Source organism: Synchiropus splendidus, chromosome 11, assembly GCF_027744825.2.
Source record: "Synchiropus splendidus isolate RoL2022-P1 chromosome 11, RoL_Sspl_1.0, whole genome shotgun sequence".
Taxonomy (NCBI): Eukaryota; Metazoa; Chordata; class Actinopteri; order Syngnathiformes; family Callionymidae; genus Synchiropus; species Synchiropus splendidus.
Genome location: NC_071344.1, coordinates 13,821,215 through 13,841,849, shown reverse-complemented (window position 1 = coordinate 13,841,849; position 20,635 = coordinate 13,821,215). Strand labels below are relative to the sequence as shown.

The following is a 20,635-nucleotide window of genomic DNA, read 5'->3' as shown; positions in this document are numbered from 1 at the left end:
GACGTGTGAGGTCCGTGAGCTGACCTCCATGTGGGAACCATCTGAAGCAAGACCTCAGCACCAGCGCGGTTGTGGCCCTCAGCACAAAGTCACAGTGGTCTGTCAAAAGTCAGCTTCAGCAGCTCAAGAAAGAAAACTGAGGTTATCCACACAGTGGCCAAATGCACCAGCTACTCTACACATCCTCATGCTCTTCTTCCAAATCAATGCCCTCTTTACCTTGAAATCCAAGGCTTTACCTCATGGGTTTTTAAATCACTGGGAGAAGCTTTTCTGAGGAGATAAATTGACTACATTGATCCCTGCCTCCAATCAGCGACGAACAGAAGAGTGACTGATATAAAATTGATCCAGTTCCAGTTAACTTTATTGAACCTTCTCAACAGGAACAAACTCCTCCAGCAATTCCCAAAGCCAACCCAGGAAATGTTCCAATTAAGGACATTATATATATATATATATATATATATATATATATATATATATATATATATATATATATATATATATATATATATATATATATATATATATATATATATATATAATATATACAACAAAGCTGTTGAGCTCACTGCAGTTGATGATAGTTCAAATGTGAATTACACAGATAAAATCAGTGTTGAATTTGTGTGACCTTGAGAAAAAAAGAAACACAGTGAGAGTCCAAATCATTGGCTGGGCGGAGGTGTGCGCTCTCCTCAGTGCATTTCCAGTTTGAGTCGCCAATGCTATCAGGATCAGCTTTATAGCCATGGTCAGTGGGGATCCCACTCACTAGGAAAGTGCTTTGGAATAGCGTGCAGTCGTGAACAAAAACATAATAATAATGATAATAATAATAATAATAATAGAAGTAACTAATAAGTAAATAAAACACAAACAACAAGTCACAAGCTCTTCTTCTAAGGCAGATTTGAAGATAAGTTTAAAGGTTCTGCAATAAAAGTGCTAAACGCCAGTGGAGTCCGTGTAAAGCCAAACATTTTCACAGCCACATCCATGTCTCCTCTGACCTCTCATGCTCTTCCTGACATGGTCGGTAAAACGGCTTCAATAAATGCAGAAGTTGCTTTTAAAAAGGCTGAAACAGCAACCCACCGAGACGTATATTTACCGGATAATTTCAGGACGCCTGCTTGTGCGAGTGACATCTGTAGCGAGTGGCCCTGTCATTATACACATCACTCTGACGGGTGGAAATTATCTTCATTTCATTTGACGTGCCATAAAAATAATTGTATGTATTTCATGAAAAATAAAAACTTCTGCCGTGTAAAACTTTATTAAAATATTTTTTGGATTTAGTTTTTCCATATAAGGAACAATACATTGATACAATACAGAAGGGGGGAGTTTTGTCATTTTGTGTTTTGATGTCAATAAAAGCCCTAGTTTTTAATTCTAAGAAGCGAATCGCACAACCATGTGGCGCTGTCATGTCCTGGTCCGTCCCTTCAGGTGACCAGGCTACATGCACTGACTGATAAAAACACCTCAAACCACTCTCCACTTCCGGGTCACGTGTTGTGTTCACGTGTCGTTTTTTTTTTCTTCTTATCATCATGTGGCGTCCCTGACAGCTGTAAACAAGAGTTTGAATATTGTTGCGTTGGGACACAGGTGAAAAGAGGCGGGCTTTGATATTATCAACCTGTTCTCACCCAAATGGCGGCTGTTTTCTATGAATGCCATCGTATTAATTATTATTATTATTATTTATGCCAATTTTGTACATTACCATGTTGTTTCCTGTTCATGTCTCTGTTTCCAATCTCTTCTTCACCATGGGATTGTGGCACTCCTGGCATTCATGGATTGGAAATAGGAGGGAAACAAGGAGGAGGGAATAGACTTGCTGGAAATGAGTCAAAGAGATATTTCCTTATTTATAGTCTCATTTATACATCTATTTATTTCCTTATAGCATCTAAATGATTATATTTGTGTGAATCTTCAAAATATATTTCCATGTTTCCACGCTCACTGACGGCGGTCAGGAAAGGAGCGCCACCCCATGGCCAACCCCAGCCAGTTTCAGTGGAAGCTAATATGAGAAGAGGCTGGTCTCTCTGGGAGGCTAAAGTCCTCTTGAAGATAGTTGCAGTTTGCTGCATTGGCAGCGAGAATGTGTTGACATGGTGCAGCTGGCAAGTTACTGTCAGGAATCAAATTGATAGCTATAATTCATTTCTAGCTCCATGTCAATAACATTTCATTAAACCTGGTACAGCGGCGACATAATGAATGAGCAAAGTGCTGCGGCATGCAAAGGTGAGGCGCGGCCTCGCTGTGCACGGCCCCCTCACAAGTGCTTTGCAATATAATACACAATACACCGATGGCTTATTAAGATCTTCACAGTCATTTAATCGCAGACTGTGGTCAATTATGGCTCTCTGGAGACGCCTCGCTGTTTAATTTGATCTTAAGGCAAACAAGAGTCCTGTGGTCGCGATGGAAGGCGATACACCGCCGGCGTCCGGACTCAGGTCTGTGGCCGAACACAACACAACACGCGCCTCTCGGGACGGATGTTTGAAAACAATAAATAATATTAATATCCCGCCAGACGCCCCGCTCCAATCCATATCCATCGACCGCCGAGTGCGTCGTCTTCATGGGACACATCAGTGTGTAACAGCGTAATTGCTTCATGGACACACCCAGGGTGACTCACACTTTCATCATGTGTAACCTACAACTGGCTCCAGTGTTGGGCTCATTATTACTGCCCTCTGAAGTCAGGCCTCCTCGGATCAGTGCTGCTCTGAATAACTGAAGTCCAACTGAAGTTTCCAGTGTGAGGATATTGGAACTCCAGCCGGTGACGGTGATAAAATGAATTACAACCCCGCAGATCGATGAGCAGCTGAATGTGTCGAGTCCCCCAAGAGCTGCCATTGTTCATAGCGGCTGACTGAGGAAGCAAGAGGGCAGAGGAGGCCCAACCCCGAGGCTTCGGCGGGACCCATCACAGCCAGAGGAGCCCTTCCTCGGGAAGCAAAAGAAAGCTATTCTCATTTGAAAATGGATGGGATTCCCAGAGAGAGAAGCGGGACCCTGCCACTGCTGGGACACAGGTGAGTGAAATGGGAGCGATCATGATGAGAAACCGCCCAAGTGTCTGGCGCCGACTCATCTGACCGTGCTCAGCTGCGCCGCTCAGGATTGAAGCCATGAGGCTTTCAGGCTTCTGTGGAGCCAGTTGCAGTGACCTTTTGGGAAATGCTGGATAGAGAGAAGGCGTAATGAGTTTAAGCTTCGGCTCCATCTGAGGAATCATCCATCTACATGAGCCCCATAATTAGCTGCTAAGAAAGTCGTCCACTTCTTTTTTTTCCACTTATTACCCCGACGACTAATGTGTGGCTGTGCAGAGAGGGACGGACAACAAATGCATGCACCGACACAACCATGGGAGTGGATTACCAGCTCAAAATAAATGCTTTTTCATGGCGGGTTCTGACTGTGTTTGGCAACTCATGTAGCCCAGGGTTTCTGTCACAGGCTGGAGGGAACAACCTCAACCGTCTCCTCTTTCAGGGGAAAGATGTGGACTCAGGAGCAGCTCTGGGTGGAGGGGTGAAGAGGTGTTGGTCGGTACATTTCTCCAATTGAGTGAACATCCAACAGTTCTGAAGCTCATACCTTCATGTCCTCAAAGACTGGTGGTCGTAAACAAGCCAAAAATGTTTAGGAAGTTTTTCTACTCCTCAGATCTCTGTGCTGGCGCCCCCTGTTGATGATGAACCACAAGCCATGAAGATAAACTTTGTTTGTGGGTTTATCGAGATGTGGTCTAATAGCTTATCATATCCACTGCACTATATTCATGTGATCAACTATAACTGTGTGATCTGTCGCTGTATCTGCTCACATATGGAACCCCAGCGCTTTGATCAGACGTCGACATACAGCATGAGTCAAACTAGTATAATCAAAGAGTATAATATCTGCACCGAGTCGGCTGCCCAAAGGTGTAGGTCCCTGTGCTACTTTTGATAGGTGTTCGAGGCAAGTCAAGACTTTTAAAAAGCTATAATCCATTCATTGGAGTCACAAGGTTTCTACTCCTCAGAGAATGTGATTGTAGACTGTTGAATAATTCCCTGTTACAGCTACTGTACTGCCATGTTCTCATCTCATGGTGTCCTGATATATGGTTTACTCTCAATACAAGAAATCGTTCAGTGTTTATTCAGGACTTGCGTTTATTGTGATGCGTCTGCCAACAACAATGGTGCAAGTGGATTGTTCCCCTGTGAATAAGATGAGCTCTCGACAGTGAATGTAACTTACCTCACTGGTTTAGTGTGGAATAAACCTTTAATCGACTGATCAAGTTTGAGAACATATCATCTACAGGGGTTGGACAAAATAATGGAAACATCTCAAAGCTAAAAAAGCTTTAAGGTGTTTCCAGTATTTTGTCCAACCCCCATAAAACTGAATCTCTGACATCTCCATGATGTTGAACCCAAGTTTCTGACTTGTTTCTTTCTCTGTTTGGGTGTCGGCTCTCACACTTGGCTGAGGTGAGACTCTGGCGTGAAAACGTTTTAGGAGACACATTAGCTTTACACATCAGTGGAGTCTGACCCAAATCTGAACTCAGCCACTTTCATATTTGTTTTCTCTTTAGATTTGATTCTCAAACACCTGCACATGACAAAAAAGACCAAAAACAATAGAGGTGCTCACACTTCTTCCTGTGAGTATGTGGGGAGGCTTGTTTATCCTACAATTCTTGACAAAACAATCTCCTTGTGAGGACCTTATGCCAGTCCAATCCTGGACCCCATGAGGTTAAATCTCAATTTGAGGTTGAAGACTTCAAACTAACAGTGATTCTAACTGTGCTCCAGTTTGGTTGTGATTCCTAGTTCAGATGGTTAGGTTCAGCGGCAGAGGCTGGGGAAAGGGTGATGGCCTGGAGAGGTCTCCACAAGGCTAGAGATGCGTGTGTGTGTGTGCGGCTCACTCAGAGCCCGAGCTCACAGCGGAGACTCATTTAACTGAATCCTAATGACATGCTGATGCAGTGCCCTGGAATTGGTATGCAAAGCACCGATCGGATTGATACCATCATCGCAGGACTCCATGTCTTATGGATCATTTTCATGTCAGGCAGTAAATATGAAAAATACATTTGCTCCGAGACAGATGGACTCATTTGCATTGTTTGCAATAGGAGTGTAGGTTTGCTTTGTCTGTGCGATGGGATGTCAAGGGGGGCAGAGGCACAGGGTGAGTTCACTAGTTTAAGGTGTTCTGCCTCGCTACTGTTGTGCTTCTTTTCTTATTTATAGATTTCATTTCCTCAGGAAAACCTGCACTGTGAGGCGCACACATATGGAGAGTCTGCTGATTTGACTGGTGGACACCTGGGTCTAATCTGAAACGGTGTGGTGGAGGTCAGAGAGGGTCTCTGCTATAACTGAAGGAAAGGTCAGGCCTGCGCTGCATTTACAGCTAATGGCTAAACTAACTGCGCTCTCACATTTACCTCCCTTCATGTCCTGCAGTCGGTGATTTAAACGTTCACTTGAGCTGCTTCACTGCTCCTTGTTTAGTGTACGATCAATACATGAGTCAAATCCAGCTCCCTGTTATTTAATAGAACTCATATCTGAATCAATTCCTTTAGCCGTCATTGCTCCTCCTAATTGGAAAGTGGCGGCCGCAGTCGAGTGGCGATATCACTGATCACAGAAATGACTATCAAACATCCAAACTTCCATTTACAGTTAAGGCTTTATTCCCAATTACGCAACTGAATTAGCCACAGTCGCCTGGTTCCGCTGTGGTCACAGTGCCATGACAGACGAGACTTCAGTCAGCGGAGACCAGTCATCTCTCGATAACAAACAATAATGTGCGGCTTTATTCGGAGCCTCTCTCAAGCATTTCAAATGCCTGGTTATAAGCCGATTTGCTGAAAAGACCAAAACGGTTGTGACTACAACTGGTGATGAGGAGACGCCAGTGTTTACTTTAAATATTGATTTTATCCTCTATTTCTACTCTCTTATTTTTCCCACTCAGATTAAAGCCGTTTGCTTAGTTTGTTTTTATCATAGCTGCTCATCCATCCCTTTGTTTTTATCTCTCGCTTGTGTTGAAATTCACTTCTATTAATGCCAGGTTTTCCTCTCAAGAAAGCCTCAATATGAACTTCACAACATATGGTTTCCATACAGATTTCAATGTAAAGTTTTTGGCTTCACAGAACACATTGCGGAAGCTTAACACATTATTGGAATCCATAAACTGTTGGAATCCATTTCAGGTTTTTAAGGAGGATCTTAAGCCTCACAGGTAACTCGCTTGCTTTCTTTTCTTTTTTTGTTAGAATGACTTTCTCTGGCAGAATCTAACAACTTAATGCATCTTCTTGTTGGGAAAATAATTAAAACATCAGCTAAAAACTGCCTCTTGTTAAGTATGCGAGGTAAACTCGCAGTTATAAACGGAACTAAATAAAAATAGTAAATGCAAAGTAGGGTCAGAAGTAGTCCACATACAGAAAAACACAACAATGTTAAATGCATTAAATAAAGGAATAGCAAAAACAATAAATAGAGGGAATAAACAAATACATACAGATCAAAAACATATTTAATAAAGAGCATGCAAGTTACAGGGATCGAAAAGTTATATATGAAACAGCAGGCTGGACAGGGATTACACTAAAAGCCTCCAATGCTGTGCATGGATTATATATATATATATATATATATATATATATATATATATATATATATATATATATATATCATGTATGACATTTTGTGGATGTGCTTGGAACAAAATTGAAAAGACTGTTGGGGTTCAGTGTTGCAGTGTGCATATTTGTGCTGACGATTAACAAAACAAAACAAAGCGATTGCGCTTTAAATCATTTCAAAAATAACCGATTGGAAAGCAGGATCTTAGATGGACGCAGCTGAATCCGGATGCTGCTGTCCGTATTGCACTTGCGCGTCAGCACAGACAAGCTCTCCATGAGGCGAGGCGCGCTCCTGTGGCTCCGTGTCCAGCGTGCACTCCAGCTCCGCTCCGGGTTTTGCGGCGGCGCTCTCTTCCTCTCAGACACCGTGCACCTTCAGCATCGCTGTGCCAGCAGATGTTCTCTCTGCGCCTCCACTCGCTCCGATCTCTCCTGACCGAGCGAACCTCTTCCCACTGCAAAGTGAGCGGAAAGTGTGCGCTTGTGTGCGCGGACCACTGAGGACGGGGAGACCGACACCGAGCCCGGACCCACACGCCGCACCGCGCGGAGCCCCAAACGCCGACGAGGCAGTTCTCAGTCACCTGTGATGTTCTGAACGACGAAGACGCGCCGCCTGGATGCAGATGGCCGCGGAGCGACCGGAGGATATGTGCTGAGGAAGAGACTTGAGCTGAAAAAGTGCTACATCCGCTTTTCCTGGGCGAAGCCTGCCACTTCAAACTTGGTGATTTAATCAGAAGAACACGCGAAGATGCCCTCACTTCTGGGCCCCTTTGTCCGCGCCACGCTCCTCGCGCTTTGGCTCATCGCTTCTAGCTTCACGTGCACCGGTGAGTCACACTTGAGCGTCTATAATGACCGCGTGTCCCGGTGTCTGTGCATCCCGGATCCTGATTTTTAACGCGCTGCACGTGTGAACTTGGCTGGGTTTTACGCAGCGGCGCGCGTAACGGAGCACGTTGTTTATTGTTCCCTTTGCTCCTCAGTTAACGGCTTCAAGGTGACTGACGGAGCCTTCAACGTGTCTCACTCAAATTTCACTTGACGCAAATGTCAGTGTACCTGATTTTAACGCAGCGTTTCCCGTAGAATCTATGAGGAATCCGCTGCATGGCTGGAATAGCGCCGCTTTACGCGTCACGCTGCTGTCGAACACCAGCGTTTCTGGGCGAAATCTCATTGAATCCTTCAAAACCAAACACCACCACTCATTTTCTTCCCTCGGTCTTGTTGCCGACTGTATCCAAAACACGTCCTCGCATGATGTTTACCTGTTTCTCCGTCTGCCGTGTTGTTTCAGAGCAGACCAACAGTAAGGTCCCATTTCCTCTCATCCGTCACCACCACAGCAGATCCGAACAACAATTGAAGCTGGCGTTTCTGCTCCCAGTCATCCAAATTAGTGACTAACCAACATCCAATTATTCCCCCACAGTACTCACTTTTCAACAGGAATGTAATCCACGCGCTGATATCTCACAGCCAGTGGCCAGGATCATAAACATGAGTCACTTAGTCATCGTCTGCCTTCAGCTTGTTTCCGAACTGTTAACCTTGCTCCGGACTGAAGGCAAACACGATAAAGTTGTGTAATTGTGTCTCTGGCTGCGGGACACTAAGAGGATGAATTAAGAGGGCTTTTATTCCTGCATTAATTAGTCTATAATGATGAATATATTAGGATTAAGTAAACAGCCATGCTTCAGGGAGCTCATCTATCAAACCCAGCGAGTCAGAGTGCAGTGATATTTACAAGACATTTTGAGAGTCCAGTCACTTGCTGTGATTTATTGTCAGACTGTACCAACTTGGTATCATTTGTATTCCGCACACGTTGTGTTTTTAAGTTTGTCATGAAACCAAGTCCAGCTGGTGCCGGAGGGAACCTTTGTTTACTCGACGCCAGAGATATGATGAGCGTTTCAGGGCCGAGTCAATTAGTAAAGACCTCAGCTAATACTATTTCAAACAGGTTCTTGTTGTGCTTGGTGGTTATTTACACGCGTTTTGCTATGGTGTGCTTGAAGGTCAAGCTAACATGGCTGCTATTCTCTGCCAGTGACTTCCTAATATTTCAGCGTTAAACATCCATTTCTGTTGGCATTGACGTTGTTGTTGTATGTTTTTGCTCCTGACTCTGTTTGTGTGAGGCCAGGATCATAGAGGTTAACTGAGGAATCGAGACGGTCCTCTGGTCTGCGTGGAAGTAGCTTCTCCGCCGCGCAGTGAGCTGACATCGTCGGCTTCTCAAGATTGGCTCCGGTGACCTTTGCAAGCCCAGAAAACTCTCTTTGCCATTTGTCCTCCTGTTGTCTGTTTATCCTCTTTTGTTCGCCCTAATTCAGTCTCCGTAATCTGGAGAAAAAGAACAACTTTGCCCACCTCATTATGCTACATTTTACTGTCAATTCTGAAAAGTCGAAACGCAATCTCGTGGCAGGAATGTGCGTTTTGTGTTGATCAAATTGCCTTTGTGCATTGTGTAAATAGCTTTGATTGCTTTTGCAGCAGCAAAGTGTTGATTCAAGTTTGTTGCATCGAGAGACTGAGTTTGATAAACGTGAGACAAAAGGATGCCGACAGGAGACCTGCCAACAGCTGTGTGTGATTCCCAAATGGTTACAATTTCCAAGGTCGCAAGCCGTATGTTTTCGCCTTGATATGTTGCTTGTTAAATTATTAATTGTGGATCAGAAGAGCGTGTTTTCCTTTGCTGGATGTCCAGTCCAGTGTAGGCTAGGGTGCCTATGTGGCGTCCATCGTCCACAGGTTCAGGCAAGTCCCCACTTGAGGTGTGAATCTTCCTCCAGTCACATTCAAACGTGTCACCTGATGGATTGAGAACGTTGAGGTGTTGAGTGTGTTACATCATTAAGGCAGGGGCGCCAAAGTCGCTCTTGCTGCGGCTAACGTTCCCAACTGGCTGAGTTGCTGGTCCAACGCCTGTCGTACTGAACGGATATGAAAAGCTTCTTATTGAAGTATTGAAGGCTTGAATTGACCTGCGTTCCCGCCGATCAATATAATATCATATTTGTTGTTCAAGTGGTTTTGAATGAAGATTCCAGTTTGTGGGCTGCATGAAACGACTCAGTGGGCCGGATCTGGCCTGCGAGCCTGGAGTTGACACTTCTTTGCGACCTCTTCATGTGTCTGATTCACCCTATATTGAAGCAGTTGAAGAAACTGCAGCTTCAAGGTTCTGTGTGAGACACTTGATAATCAGCTCTGAAGCGCGATCCACATTTTCTGTTGCCCTTCTCTTCATCTCAGTCCTGCCGCATGTTTTGTTGACAGCCCAACTGGTGGATCACCGGAACCCGACGTGCCATTATCGTAAGATGATTGCTGACTCGGGGTCAGTACCAGAGGTAGGCGCGTCGGCTCTTGTCCCCGGTGCTGGTTGGGCACTTCTCTGTTTGGATCGCTGCGACGGACCTGAGTTTGGGGGCGGCTGGTCTGAGAAACGAGGATGAATGTAGCACGGCGTGTGCTTCATCAAACACTTGTTTTGTGTATCCGGAGTGTTGACAGATGCAGTATCTCCGCCGGGATCGCATTGCTTAGTATCCACTGTGTGTCTGCGGAGTAAAACAAATCCAGTTTCTTCTGATGAATCTCATTACTCACACCTTGAAGTTTACTTTCGGTACAAGGAAGCGCCGCTCATCAAAAGCCCAACAGTCCATGCAGGGAACAAGTCCTCTTTGTTTACGCTCTGCTGTGAGTGTTGCCAGGCAGTGTTTGTGGGCTTGAGTCAGGGGAGCATAGGTGCTGGTATCAGTTCTCCTCCTGTGTAGTCACCTCCGTGCCATTGCCACGGGTGGGAGCCCAGTGATGCAAGCCACTGGTCATGAGCCGACAGTGAGCAGAAATCTGTTGCGTGATATTACTGTGCTGTTGTCAGTACCTGCTTCCAAGTGGCGTAAATGAAGATGTAATTTGTGGAACATAACTTTTTCTTCTCGCAGCCAATTGTGTCTTCCCTCATTGACTCGCTGAAGAAGGCTGTAATGAGAGCCAAAGCTGAAATTAACATAATTTATTGGGGGAAATTGCCTTCTGGTCAAATGAATCTAAATCAGCTTCTTTTCTGTCTCGCAGCTTATGCATAGCAAATGATGGCCGCGTATTTGAAAATATATTTTTTTCGTACAGGAAATTGATAATCAACTGAGAGCTAAGAGTTTTGACTTCCATTAGTTACATGAAATGAATTTCAATGAAAGCCGCTGAAAGGCTTGCTCACATGGGAAAGGGATACGTTCTATTCTCTGTGGCTGGGAAGGAGAAAATGAGAATCTTGAGCAAATGCAGAATAAATTACAGAAGTGGGAAATGAAGCATGGACGTTTCGGCGTGAAAGAGTGCCAAAAGTGTCCGTGCTGCGGCTCACCAGTTGTTTTTACCAATATCCTTGTCATTAGAAACAGTATTTTTCCGATGATGTTTTAGCCAGAATGTACTGTGTTGGCCTGCAGTCAAATATTCCCAGATTTGTCCCAGCCAAATTAATGCGTTTATAAATAACTTCCACCTGAAACTCCAAAGAAACATTGGCAGATCTTTGAAAAGCTCACACATGAAATTTGATTTTCTAAAAACTCAGCGAGTGCAGACCTCCACCGTGCAGCTCGCTTTTTTTTATTTTCAGTCTATCGTTGTCCTGTAGTGTTGGTTGTTGTGGCCATTAAAAAAAAAAAAAGAAAACTTGAACTTATTCTCCTTCCACTGCGTATTTTGCTTCGCTCCCTGCCAACATTTGTCGTATCGATGGTGCGCAGCTCGGCCGTTAATCCCCTGTTCAGACTTATGTCTTGGATTTCCCTATTGAAAATGAATGGGAAAAAGAAAACAGCTCAACAGCTAGTAGCTCCTCTATGGAAACGCCATTCAAAACTTCAAACGTGGGCACACTTCTCCACTGTGAACCTGCAATCAAAAATCTGTACCACCTCTGAATGTTTCACACCAAATTGGCCTCAAACAGCATGAGAGAAGCCAAATAAATCAGCTTTGGAGTGTATGTCATTAATCCCATTAGAGTGCAGGGCAGCCACAGAGTTTAGGTCAAACTTTTGTTTTTCTTCGCTCGCTGTGAGAAAACAGTGCATCACTGACAAATGATTTTCACCAGTTTCGTAGACACACATGTCCTCTCTTCTACAAGGTTCTCAGGAAAACTGTCACCCCTTCAGAATTTGCCTGAGCCCCATAAAACTGCAGCCAAATCCATAATCGGGCCCCACTGACGCCCCATACAAATCCTCAAACAGGTTTTCTGAATAGAGTGAAATGTTACTCATTTTCGACTCGCCCCAGTAAACTTTTTTTTTTGTGGAAACGTAATTTTTAAGCAGGATTTTTTTTCCTCTGCTAATTTCAGAACCAGAATCAGAATCAAATTTATTGCCATGGTCAGTGGGGATCCCACCAACTAGGAAAGTGTTTTGGAAGAAAGTGCTGACAAAAAAAAAAGAAAAATAGATAAAATAAAATAAAAAACAAAGGCTGTTCACAAATTCAACAGTCTGACGGCCGAGGGGGAGAAGCTGTTCCAAAGTGACATGGCGAGATTCGCTGACTTCCTTCTCTTTCGCCTAGCCCCTTGAAGAAAGTGCTAGTAAGCTTGAAGCTTGACCGTGGGGCGGGGCTACCGATCCTCTTTAGAAAGTCTAAAACCATGGGATAGTTTTGAGCCAACCATTTTATTGATTTGACCACAAGCTCACTCAACACGGATCCTGCCAACTGCCAAAATGGTATCATTCTTCCATCCGCTGGATATTGAAAGCGAACCTCTTGCGCTAGTTTGTTCACAACAAACTGCTAAACACCATCACAATCCAGAAATCTGTGACGGACATTTCTCCAGGAAAGACCTTATTTTGTCAGGGAAAGAAAGGGGGAAAAAAAACTTGAGCGAGAATTCTAATTTTCCAGATTTGATTAAGGCGCTGACAATACCGAAGACGTTGTGAGCTTCCATTCGCTTGTCCCCACTTGAATTGGTCTTTAAGACAGAATGCTGATGTATAAATCATGTTCCCGTCTCAGACTTGGGGAAGAGCAGTTTCTTTGGCTGGGCGCAACAGTGATTAATTGCTGCTGAGATAATAGTTCAGCATAATGAATAAAAGGTAAACAGTGCGTGTCAACACAGGTCAGCGTTAAACAATGGAGGAGCACGCTCCATTTGCTGACAAATTCCCGCGTACCTTATCTTTCGCAGGCTAATGTCTCTATGCTCATCATTTGCAAATCTTGAGGAGAGAATAAGGACAACGGCGCGGACAGGTGGAAGATGAACCTCTCGGAGGGAGGGTTTTATTTTCTGCTGCCTGCGCAAAGGCCTCGCGAAGCTACTGCATCTCTGTCAAACTCTGCCCTTTTGTTTCAATTACCCCGTTTCTATGATTCACACACGCGTGTGAGCGCTTAGGGGTTGATGCCTCCTAAAATGCAGGGCCCCTTTATCGCCTGCTGTGTTCCGTCTGCAGGTGTAGCCCAGCGTTGCTCTGTCGCGTGCGTACAATTATTCCTCCTGAAAATACATTTGAAATGAAAGTGTTATTCCCGCTGATGGGATCATCGCCGTAATGTGATGTGGCTTTGCTGGATTCTTAATTCCTGCGTTGGTTTGTAGAAGCGATTAATGTGAAGCGACACGGTGCTTGTTGTTTCCCTTAGACGTCTCATTTCTCTCCATCTCCTGCCGCATAAAAAACATACGAGGCAATTTCCTTGAACCAAGTGTGGAGGTTGTGTTCACTCATGTCGAAAGACTTCAAGTCAGCACAGAAGAGGCGACATGTGAAGGTTGATGTCTTGAAGTGTCTCAGAAATTGCAGACGACTGAACGCTGGCGGAGGTCGTTGAGGAAAAATAAGTCGGCGAATGCGTGTGCCGGTTTTGAACGGTTTTTCAGGAGGGAGATGGCTTTTGGGAACTTCACTTATTTTGGTTGATTGCATGTTTAACAATGGCGCTGTCCTCGGAGCCACTTTATTCGGGCACATCTACTCTCAGAATTTCACCAGTTCTGAATTCTTTCTTTCAAGCTGAGGAGAGGACATTCAAATATGTCAGTATTTCCACTGCCTGATATTTAATTCTGCAGAAATGACTGGGAACTGGTCGATACGAAGCGTCCATCATCTTATGCAAGGAGTAGCTTCATCATCCTCCACTGACCTTTTGATCTCTGCACCTGTACAAACATGATTCATGCACTGTGAGAACTGTCTTTCACCTCTCGGCTTTGTGTTTTTAACTACATGCTGTTGCTGTCTGGTTCCTCTCCTTGTACAGTGAGCAGAGTGGTGTGTTAGGTGATGTTCTCTGGCCCTTCCTGTTCACCAAGTGATCAATAGTCTTCTCCAAACAGTTAATTGGCCATCAGTCACTGTCAGAGGAAGTGCTTAGAAACCCGGAGGTGTCTGGAGCGGCTCATAACAAGAGTGTGTCCGCTCCTCTGGGTCCTCTGCTGGCCTTTATTTCAGGCCAGCTGCTGGCTGGGGAAAGTGGATCTGGATGCAATATGGAGAGCCATAGATTAATAGTTTCTTAGCAAGGCCACAAGGGAGCGATGTGAAATCCACTTCCACTTCATCTTGGAGTTGACTGGACATAAAGTCAGGAAAGGCAGTCGGGAAGCGGCTGGGTGCGGAGGTCAAAAGGTATCAGCTGTCAGATTTGTTTTTATCGAGTTATGATCATAGGGTCGGCAGGGCCTGGAAGTAGGGATGGCCGGGATGTCGACTGACAAGGAACCTGTCGACATACTGAACCCAGTGTTGTGAATCTCAGTTATTGTCACGTGTCTTTCTCCATGGTGGTGACGGGACAAGGGCCGCCTTCTGCTCAGCTCAGTCCAGGAAAGTGCTGACAGTGTAAGTGCTCAACATGCAGTCGCAGTATAGTCTGAGTGTGGCGCAAACCTGTATCGACTCTACTGTATTGACGACTGTTGACGTGGAATCCTGCCTGGTCATCGACGAGCGGCAGCCTGGACAAATGCTTCTTGTGTCGTGAAAATATATTTTAAAACATTCATTTCTAGTACAGTGGTACCTCGGTTCTCGGCCACAATCCTTTCCAGAAGGCCGTTCGAGAAGCGAATTGTTCAAAATCTGAATCGATTTTTCCTATTGCAATGAATGGAAAAAGAAATAATGCGTTCCAAGCCTTAAAATAGTCTTTTGTAGGAGTGAATGTAGAGTGTCTGCTGCAGGTGCGCTGTTCCTCTATGTGTGTGGCCGCTGCATGTGGGAGGGGTTGCCGAGTGAGTGACGTCTCTCCAGAAGTGAAGAGGTGCCCGGTGCGTGTCCAGCTCTGAATGTGCGCTTCTGTGCAGTTTGGCTGTGACAAAGTCATAAACCAAGTAACGCTCTGTCAGAGACTCGCCTCATCCCTGTCCCAGCTCCAGCCCACAACAGGACATCAAACCCTGGAGTGAGCGCTCCAGCCTCGGAGGTGTGGAGAGCGAGCGCCTCCCCTGTGACACTCTACCACGGTCCAGTGTGGAGACAGGAAAGGTTTTACACCTCAATATGAAGAAAAAACAGTCAGTAAAGGTAGGTAACGGGACACATCTGCATACAGAGGCTGCGTTATACACAATAACAAAGAGCGTCGTGGGTCAGCTGATCGGTCCTCGCACGTTAGGTTTTTTCCGGCTTTTTTCGGGGGCGTTCGAGTTCTGGATTTTTGTTCAAAATCCGAAGCAAAAAAATCTCGAAATTTCTTATTCGAAGTCCGAGACGTTCGAAAACCGAGGTACCACTGCATATCATAATCAATATTTCCTGCAGCGCAATATCGGGATGACAAAAACGGATCTCCATCTTGTGTACAAAAAAAAAGCTCTGTCTTGTGCCAGCTCACCTCTTTCATTATCATTTGCCACGCAAAGCTACGTCTTCCAACACTCCATCGCTCTCATATAGCCACACTTTTTTTCATTTGTTGTGCTTGCATCTTTTAGAATTCAAAAGTTGAGAAACTAAATGAAGCCGATTACCATCGACCGCTGATGGACATCTCGTAAAACAACGTCCAAAAGGTCCCGCAGGGCTGCAGTTGATTAATTTTACAACAGAAATCCAATCGCAGTAATGTGATTCTAACATGCTAATATGGTCCCCCGAAGGGAAGAGTGAGTATTTAGCAATGAAATACTTTCCAACTTGTTTGCTCAACCTGCCCTCTGTCCGATAAAAGTGGCCACAATCAAACCGAAGGCCTGTTGTAGTTGGAAATCACCCTCGGCTACACAGACGGCCCCGCCGGCGCCTGATGGGCAAGCGTGTCCGAGGGAGGTCTGAATCCGCCTTGGCCAGAATTTGTCATCCCAAAGTGATTTTGTTGACAAGACAGGAGGCTCTGTGACCTTTCCTAATTATGTGTATGTGTCCAGGCCCCGGTGCCTGAGGCAAGCAATTCAACTGAGTCAACAGAGCGCTGACTTGCAGAGTGCATTCAGGCTACACAGCATGTCGCTGGATGCAAGGTTAGAACACACTGGGCTTAGCAGCATGCTTAATAATTCAGAATCCAAAGAGCAATAATAATGTTTTTACTTTAACCTTTTCCTTGGACTGTTTGTGGGGGTTGGGGGGGGAGCTGAAGCAAGGAGTCAGACGATTTCAGGTCAGGCTCTTGGAAACTATCCTGCTGTCACCAGTGCTTTTGAAAACTGGCTACAGGCAAAAGATGCTGTGTGTAAATCTGCACACAAAAACTCTGACTCTAGCTAAGCAAGTATGGACGCCAACAGTACACATTGTTCCATGGTGGTGCAGCCAGTTTTTTTGATCATTTTCCTGAACTGACAATATGATATCGACCCCCGGACTAAAGCTTGAGCTGCCTGTTTTGTAGAACATGCTGAAGTGCTCCGCTTAATAGAAGAATCCGGCCACATATCCAGGGCCTGCATGACACATACCTGTAGCTGCTGTGGCTCAAGTGATCCACTGTTTTAGTTCAACACTTCCACAGAAGGGCATCGATGAGATTGTGATTTTTCAGAATGTTACAGTGGGAATTCGTGGAGTCCATTTTCTAGGGTTATTCCCATATGAGGGAGTGAGAGGTGGGGACACCCAGAACAAGCCAGCAGGACTGTGGGAGGAAACATGAGTGGCAAGAGTAAAACCCACACAAGCCTGAGGAGAGCATACCAACTCCTGACTGGGAGGACCTGCTACTCTCTTGCTGTGAGGATCTAGTGTCGGCCAGTTCAAGGGTCCGTCCAGTATATTCTCCATATGGTCCACCTCCTACCTTCTGGAGCGTTAAACTGGCATCATTTTGTCATTACTGCAGCAGCTACCGCTCGACAGAAAGTGAATCAAAGTCAGGTGAAAGTCAGACTTTCAATTAGTCTCCGTCTTGGCGGAAGTCAGGCAATTTTTTAAATGATGAGTGAGGCATTCGTCCCATTTATGACCACACGAACTTCTCTCTTGGAGCTCCGCTGCTGTCACTGTTGTCCGCTGTAGAAATGTCTCCTCTCCTTATTCGGGGTTTATGCAGGGACACTGACACCTTTTCCTAATTCTGACAAGCAGTAATGGGTCAAACTGTCCAAACCATACAGAGCCTTGCTCTCACACTCAGACTGCAGGAGCGAAGCTCTTCTTTTGACATGTTTAGCTCTGTCTTTTCAGCCTGGACTGAGCGAATGACACTGATCCTGCCTTTAATTTGGACCTGTGTCGTCCTGTTTTTGACTCTCTGTCAAGGTGTCTGGTTTGTGTTGAAGCAAAAATCCTCTTCGCTGTCTTCTCTCCGTGCTCACTCGATACACATGACTTCAGTCATTAAACGCAGCGATTCTCAGGTCCATACTAGCTTTCAAACACCGCTGTCGCTTTCATTAATCCAATTAAACAGCTAATAACCAACTTGTTGCAACACAGGAAGCTTCAGCTCACATGGAATGCTTGAGTCACAGACGCGTCCACAGAGTGCACTTTTGTTGCAATTGTGATGCGGTTGAATTGCTGTAGTAAATGCTCGATAGTGGAAGTTGATTGTGTCCAATCGAGACGTGATGAAAACCTTTCACTGCGGTGAGGGAGGCTTGGAAAGTTCCAGATTTGTGCTGAACTAAAAGGCATGACTCCTCACCAAGGAGGTGTCCGGGAGTCATCATGGCGAAATGCTTCAGCAGGCTTTTAGCCACTTACGAAGACGGTGGAAAATGGAAGGAAAAAGTTGGGCGTCTCATTGTCAGTACAGGGTGTTTCCAAGGCGTCTAGACGCCGTGCTGGCTAAATGCTTCTCCACTTGGAAATGGGGAGCTTCGCCACAGTTGCTTCTTCTCCGTGGTAGACGGATACAGCAGCCTCATTACTAAGATGCAGCGCTGAACCGCCCCTGTAATGATTTGCTGCGGTGCTGTCATTACAGGCTAATGCCACAACAACGAATGACCAATGTGGAAAGGCGAAAACGATCAATGACAAAAGTACACAGACAAAATTAAAAGTGTAAATAGTTTTCCTCGTGTATGCGAAGTCTTCAGATGTGCAGTCAGTTTTGGGGAACAGAACCAACTGAAGGGGGAAGGTCAGTCCTTGTTCCATTCACTTGGGAATTGTTTATGGTTTTATCGGGTCCTGTACTTGTTTTCATGTGTTGGACGGAGCAGTGGTCACCGTCATCACCAAACAGTTAATGCTTGCATCTCAGCAGAAAGTTTGTGGTTCATTCGCTTCACTACATAAGATTTCTCCAAGCCAAAGTGAGTAGTTGCTTTTCAGATCCATTTTCTTTTTTTTTTCCATAACCAGATTCTTTGTCTGTGTGAGAAGCTGTATCATATTCAGACTCCAGAAATAGGTTTTCTCCAGGCAGGTTGCTGGCATCTCACTCTAAGGTGGTTTGAAAAGCCAAAAAAGGAGCTTTTTGTCGTTCTAAAGTGGCTGTGCTTCTTTAGTCTGCACAATAACTGGACTCCTCTGTGAGGAAGGACTGATGGAGCTCCTGCCTTCACTGACCGTACGATGGTAGAGATGCAGCAGCAGCAGCAGAACTTTCCACCTGAACTAACCAGACCGGCTCATTCATTCATTTATTTCTTTATTTCCAGAAGACTGGCCTGCTTTGTTTATTAGCATTATCTGACACAATGGGAAAATAAAAACTAATGAGATTACAAACACCTGCTGAGAAATGAGCCGGTGTCAAGGAAATGTAATGAGTTGGCCATTCACTGTAATCTGCTGTTCTCTTAATCACTGGGAACCTGCGTCTGCTCTCTGTTCCTCTAACAACAACAGCAGCTCCTGTAATTCTTTCACCCACCTTCTCCTCTCTGGGCCTTGGTGACCAGCACGCCCCCCCGAGTCAGATTGTCCAATCACTCATGTGCTTCAGATGCAAAACGGGGGTAATTGATCTCAATTATTCGGCCGTCGAGATGTTACAGGGTGTGAATACTTAAACAGTGCGTCGCTGGTGTGATGCGTGCGTGTTAGTGGATACGTTGAGTTTCACATCAACACATGCAGGTCTCCTGCTGCGCTGGCGCCTCGGCCAAACACCCTGGTGAAAATAGTTGGATATTGGATGGACCTCTGCTCCGGTATTGGCGGCAGCGTCCTCTTCCGCGTCCCCATTAGGGTTCACTGATCGCGGACACACTCTCACAGGCAGCGCTAATGCTACGACCCGGCATCAGATAGGGACCATCAACAAATTCTAAAGTTGTCAAAGCATTGGTGAAATCTTCAGTAAGGCAGTGGAAAACAGAGAGAATTGTAAAAAGGTTTTTCATCACACAAGACAAATTACTGACAGTTTGTATCATGATTTGGAGAATAGAATATGACTAAATGATCATTTCTTCACATGATTTCTAATGTTTCTTCAATAGCATCTAGGAAATGTGTCCAGACTGGTCCATAGTTCAAGTCAACTGTTGAGAGACATGAGATACAGCAGACAGACGGCTCAATTTAACCCCTAAATAAAGCTGGCAGAGCAGTCTGTCAGACACCAGCGGCTTCTACCAGAGACATGAAACATTGAATTTCTCATCTCGACACTTGGTTCACTATTATATTGACACATAAACAAATAATGATGTTGGAGACAAACTCCACTAATAAGTTTCATCACAAAGCAGTTTCAGGAGCGACTGTAGTGTCCAACATAGAGAATGAACAATAAATGAACATGTTGTCTTGATCATTTTTTTCTCCATATCGCCCATCCCTAACAGTCCCTAAAAGAAACAGTCCCGACAGCCACAACGCAATCCAGTCTGCGTCACAAATCTTGGTGTCAAATTAGCACGCAGAAATGAAAGAGCAAGGAGAAACAAGCAGCGACAAAAACAAAGTACTCGATAACAGAGAACCGTCTGTGGAGACCCAGGCAGGGGAGGAGCCCAGCAACATGCCAGGTGAAGTTGTAGGACCAGGAAGTGGCCTGAAATGAAAAGTTGCCATAAATGTGTCTACAGGAGAGTTACATCCACAGATTCATTCTCCAGTGGTTTCACGAGCACGTACAGCGTTGTTGTGTTTGTGGGTGCCTCATATGCTAATGTGTCTCTGGCTGTCCATCTGTGGATGCACTGATGGGAATGTATCCGAGCTCTTCTTGTCCACTGGACTAGATTGATGTGGCGCAGCAGGGAAACGAAAGGAGGACTGGGTCCATTAAATCCATATCAGTCTTGTCAACTTTCTAAAGGGACATTAATTCACAAAGAAGGTTCGTGATTCAAGAGTTTTTGGTGTGGAACACAGAGTCCAACCTTTCATATCCAGACCTGAAACTAGACTTAGAATATTCGCTTCAGGCCATGTTTTATTGTTGCCTTCAAGCTCATTCTTAAGTTATTTTCCTAGCAACTTGTCTGACATAACTGCATTAGACGGG

The 20,635-nt window shown here is 45.1% G+C and overlaps 1 protein-coding gene across 4 annotated transcripts in view; it reads left to right on the top strand.

Annotated features, from left to right (window-relative positions):
- The first annotated feature begins 7,111 nt into the window (after positions 1–7,111).
- The window catches only part of unc5a (unc-5 netrin receptor A), a 166,402-nt gene continuing 152,878 nt past the window's right edge, over positions 7,112–20,635 (top strand). For all 4 annotated transcript variants that reach the window (XM_053878460.1, XM_053878459.1, XM_053878458.1 and 1 more), the window contains exon 1: positions 7,112–7,566. In XM_053878460.1, the coding sequence (XP_053734435.1) occupies positions 7,488–7,566 (79 nt within the window). In that variant the 5' untranslated portion in view covers positions 7,112–7,487. The remainder of the gene's footprint in view (positions 7,567–20,635) is intronic.